The following is a 4,695-nucleotide window of genomic DNA, read 5'->3' as shown; positions in this document are numbered from 1 at the left end:
TTACTAATCAGTTCTTAAGAAAGAACCGGTAATAATCTCTAATAAAACCAATTTATGTTCCCGGGTTCAGGTCCATAAAGCAGCCAGTTTGGCTCCTAGTTAGCCACACATGGCCTACTTAGATGATAAGGTGTCAACAACAAAATCTGTCTTACCCTTATATTGCAAAATATGGCTCATACAGGTGTTGGCACTGCCTCAAAAATGCCATTGAGCTGCCAGCTTTGGATCCTGTGTAGGTCCTATGTGGTCCGACCAGTTAGGGCCAAACAACGCCTGGTAATGAAACGTCTTTCTAAAAACCATCCTTTCCACCCGGGTCTCCTTTAGTCTCATAGTCTTTGTAAAGCTCTAACCGTTAGTAGTTATTCATGAAAAGAATGTTTAATAAGCTAAAGCTTTAAATACAATTATTTTAATACCATTTTGGGTCAAAGAAAATTTGTCAGACAACTAACTTTGTGCTGCAAACATGGTGCAGCGGGCCTACTAAATGTGGATCACAGAGGGATGCCAGAGGCTAATCAGTTCGGGTACCGATGACCACGTTATTGTCAGGTCTAAAGTTTTTGCAAGGCTTGTATTTCTTTAGGCCCAGGAAGATTTTTAACATCAGCACTGAACAGCTGGGAAAGCAAACTTGTAATGATGTTGCATAAAGACAGTATTTTATGACATCGTGGTACCCGGTTGGACACATCCAAGTGTTCAAATAAAATGCCATCATGCTAAACTCACTGTGGATATGTCCTGACTGTATGACATTCTGTGTTGCAAAGGTTTCACCAAAATTCATTTTTTCTCCCTTTCTGGACAAAAAATAGCCAAAAGAAGAACATCTCCATGGCCAAGGTAGCACCGTTACTCCCACACCAAGTCTCCAGATTAACTCCACCCTCCATAGTTCTACAAGATATGGACGAGGAGCCAGGTGAAGTCGGTGCGCAGGACAGGTGAGTATCATACAAATGCGACTCAAAAACTGTAATGAAAGTGATGATTGTGAGCCACCTGTGAAGTGTAGTTCAAGTGTGGCTCAGTGGGTCCTCGAAGAGGTTTTCGAATGGGTTTAAAATGATTCAGGGCCTCTTGCTAAATCTGTGTAGGCCATAGGACAGCAGGTTCATGGACTTATCGGGCTTGGGTACCAGCCAATGGCCTACCAGAGTTATATCCAAACAAACAACAAATAGTAACCTGAGAGACATTTGGGCCAAAAATGTATTCACAGACAAATTTTCCAACAGGTTCTGGAGTCCTTTAGAGGATTTAGGTGCCCGTGGGCCTCGTGAAGAGACCCTAATGGACCTTTATCGTGATTCAGAGACCATTAGCAGTTGCTGTAGTGTCTAAAGTTAAAGTTTCATAATTTCTTGAAGAATGACACCAGTTAGTGGCAACTGTTCAGGGTTATTGATGGATGGGAAGGTTAACGGATCGTTTTCTTTGTTTCAGAGCCTCCCAAAAAGCTGGACCGGGGTTTCTCTTCAACGTCAATAACAGCAACAACAATGAAGAAGAGTAAGACACGCACACAGACTAAATACACTTACATGTACAATGTATTGGCATATATAAACTTATCTCTTTACCTAAAACTAGACGTGTAGTTTTACGGTTACATGTATGTATCCTGCTTTCCTGCAGGGAGGAGAAGAAGAAAAAGAAGAAGGAGAAGAAAGAAAGGAAAGAGAAAAAAGAGAAAAAGGAGTAAATTTGAGTCCATATCCAGATATATAGATTTTCACATAAATCTCAATATATTTCAGCTTTAATGAACACTGAAAACTGCTTATTTGTAATTATCTCTCCTAGGAAAGAAAAAAAGGAGAAAAAAGAGAAGAAGGAGAAAAAGCAGAAAGAGAAAGAAGAGAAGGAGAAGGAGAAAGAAAAGGAGAAGGAGAAAGAAAAGGAGAAAGCCAAGGAGGCCCCGTATGTTTAGTTGATCTTCTTAAACAGAAACACTGGCTCTGTCTTGAAAAACTGATTTTATGAATGCTTGTGTAAGGCTGAAGTACACATGTGCTGCAAATACAAATTATAATGGGTTATGTGTTTGCAGTCCCAAGGAGATCACAGTGATTGATCCTGCAGGAAACATGTACTACTACTGGCTGGGTGTGATCACTATCCCTGTCATGTACAACTGGACCCTGATTATAGCCAGGTAACATGAAATCCACACTTTCTTACTAACAATGTGTTTGTGTCAGTGCTCTAAAGGCTTTGGTGCCCACAGCATCAGAAGAACAACAGCTTAATATCAACAATAAGTTCCCAGTGCCATGAAAATAAAAGCCAACAATGCCAGAGAGCTTGGTTACTTAAGTAACTACTGTGCTGAGTGACATGCATGTCCATTTCAGGGCATGTTTCGAGGAGTTGCAGACTGACTACTTGATCTTTTGGTTCCTCCTGGACTTCCTGGCAGATCTCATCTACCTTGGTGACATGGTCTTCAGAACTAGGACCGGTCTGAAGACACACACACAGATTGTTGTAGACGTTAATGGAAGCACACAAATATAATGGTACAAACATGTACAAATTTTGAATGCTTATTATGTGATTGCAGGTTACCTGGAGCAGGGTTTGCTGGTGAAGGACGAGCTGAAGTTACGTGAACGGTACATGAAAAGCTTTCAGTTCAGACTGGACCTGGTGTCCATGATTCCCACTGACGTGTTCTACCTTGCCATCGGCGTCACCTACCCCGAGATCCGCCTCAACAAGCTCTTCAGGTTTAACAGGTAAACAAGGGTTAATCACTGCTAACCAGTCTTTGGACTAAGTAGGAAGATATTTTTGAATTCCATGAATTTCTGAACAACATTTCTTTACAGTTTAACTAAAAGTTGTTGTGATGTTTAACTCAAAGGTACAAATGTGAATTTTATCCTTTTCCTAAAAGTCAGAGATTTGATGATAAAATTAATAAGACTGATTTTCTAAGGATACTGAATACACACATAATGTCACAGAGGTTTTGGACTGTCTAACCCTCACTACTGCTATTCTGCAAACATAACTAATAATTTCTCAGCAGTGACGAGAGTAACCTCCTATCATTTCAGGATGATGGAGTTCTTCCAGCGCACAGAAACCAGGACAAACTACCCCAACGCTCTGCGTATCTCCAACCTCGTCATGTACATCCTCATCATCATCCACTGGAATGCCTGTCTTTACTACTCTTTTTCCAAAGCCATCGGTGGGGTTGTTGGATTCATTCCTTATCTGGATTTAAGCCCCAAGGAAGCCCTGATAAAGGCTGTAACATATTAATCTGTCCTGTCCTTTCAGGTTTCGGTTCTGACAGGTTTGTGTACCCTGACCCGACCGATCCAGAGTTCGGTCGTCTGGTGAGGAAGTATGCCTACAGTATGTACTGGTCCACGTTAACACTCACCACCATTGGAGAAACACCACCACCTGTAGAGAACTCTGAGTACTTCTTCGTCGTCACAGACTTTCTGGTGGGTCTGGCCTAACTTTAGCTTTAGTATATGACGGTGTAGCATGTGGCTAAAAAAGCCCAAGCCTGAGAGCAGACGCGTTGTGGGGGATTTACCTCAAGAGGTTTGGTTGGTTTTGAAAGCTTAAACAGACAGATGGTTAGATGTTAGGCATAATTTGACAATATTTCTTTACTGATACAATACAGAGATTATAAAATAGAAAAATCTGTGTTTGCTTTCATGTTATTTATTTAATACTATATAAAACAACAATAAATAGATGTTTATGGATATCCTGTGCTTTTCTACAGGTGGGTGTGTTGATTTTTGCTACCATTGTCGGTAACGTTGGCTCCATGATCACCAACATGAATGCTGCCAGAGCTGACTTTCAGGCTCGCATTGATGCCATCAAACAGTACATGAGTTTCCGAAAGGTCAGTTAGTCTGTGATTTTTATCATAATGGTCCTTTAATAGTATTTGCATCTGAAATAAAATATTTTTTTACATAAATCTAATTGGAAAATCCCATTTGAGTTGCTTCAGCTTGTACATAACACCTGCTTCGCTTTTTTGTCTTTTTTTAATGACAAAAACGACTCTTACTTACCAGAAAACAGATACTGTATCAATGCACCTGATGATCAGTACACCAGTAATGTAGCCCATCAAAGCACTGCTTGAACCCTTCCCCCATACTTCTGTTTCCAACCCAGGTAACAAAAGACCTGGAGAAGCGAGTGATCAAGTGGTTTGACTTCCTGTGGACCAATAAGAAAGCAGTAGATGAGAGGGAAGTGTTGAAATACCTCCCTGACAAACTGAGAGCTGAGATCGCCATCAACGTCCACCTGGACACACTGAAGAAGGTCTTTGCACGCTCCTAAGCACCCCTCATAAATACAACAGAAATGTAAGTCTAAGCATGAGGTCTTCTCCTCTGTGTGGTGTGGCAGGTCCGTATCTTTGCAGATTGCGAGGCTGGTCTGTTGGTGGAACTGGTGCTAAAACTACAGCCTCAGGTCTACAGTCCTGGAGACTACATCTGTAAGAAGGGTGATATTGGCAGAGAGATGTACATCATCAAGGAGGGAAAACTAGCTGTCGTTGCTGACGACGGTGTCACGCAGTTTGTTGTTCTCAGCGACGGAAGCTACTTTGGCGAGATCAGCATTCTTGCTATCAAAGGTAAGTCTTACGACTTTATTAGCAAGCTAATCCTTTCGGTCACAATG

At 41.4% G+C, this 4,695-nt stretch overlaps 1 protein-coding gene across 1 annotated transcript; it reads left to right on the top strand.

The window, feature by feature from the left end:
- Positions 1-829: 829 nt before the first annotated feature.
- LOC102206085 (cGMP-gated cation channel alpha-1-like) lies at positions 830-4,686 on the top strand (the record flags this gene model as incomplete). The annotated part of the gene is made up of 12 exons (XM_013908216.1): positions 830-953; positions 1,456-1,521; positions 1,648-1,710; positions 1,816-1,932; positions 2,063-2,167; positions 2,367-2,473; positions 2,576-2,750; positions 3,075-3,211; positions 3,304-3,476; positions 3,770-3,895; positions 4,177-4,329; positions 4,417-4,686. Coding segments are annotated over exons 1-12 (1,602 nt in total), but the record flags the coding sequence as incomplete, so codon positions are not given.
- Between the last annotated feature and the right edge of the window lie 9 nt (positions 4,687-4,695).

The sequence above is a fragment of the Pundamilia nyererei genome, unplaced genomic scaffold, assembly GCF_000239375.1.
Source record: "Pundamilia nyererei isolate P.nyererei 1_Seehausen unplaced genomic scaffold, PunNye1.0 scaffold02795, whole genome shotgun sequence".
Taxonomy (NCBI): domain Eukaryota; kingdom Metazoa; phylum Chordata; class Actinopteri; order Cichliformes; family Cichlidae; genus Pundamilia; species Pundamilia nyererei.
This window is presented reverse-complemented; position numbering and strand designations above follow the sequence as displayed.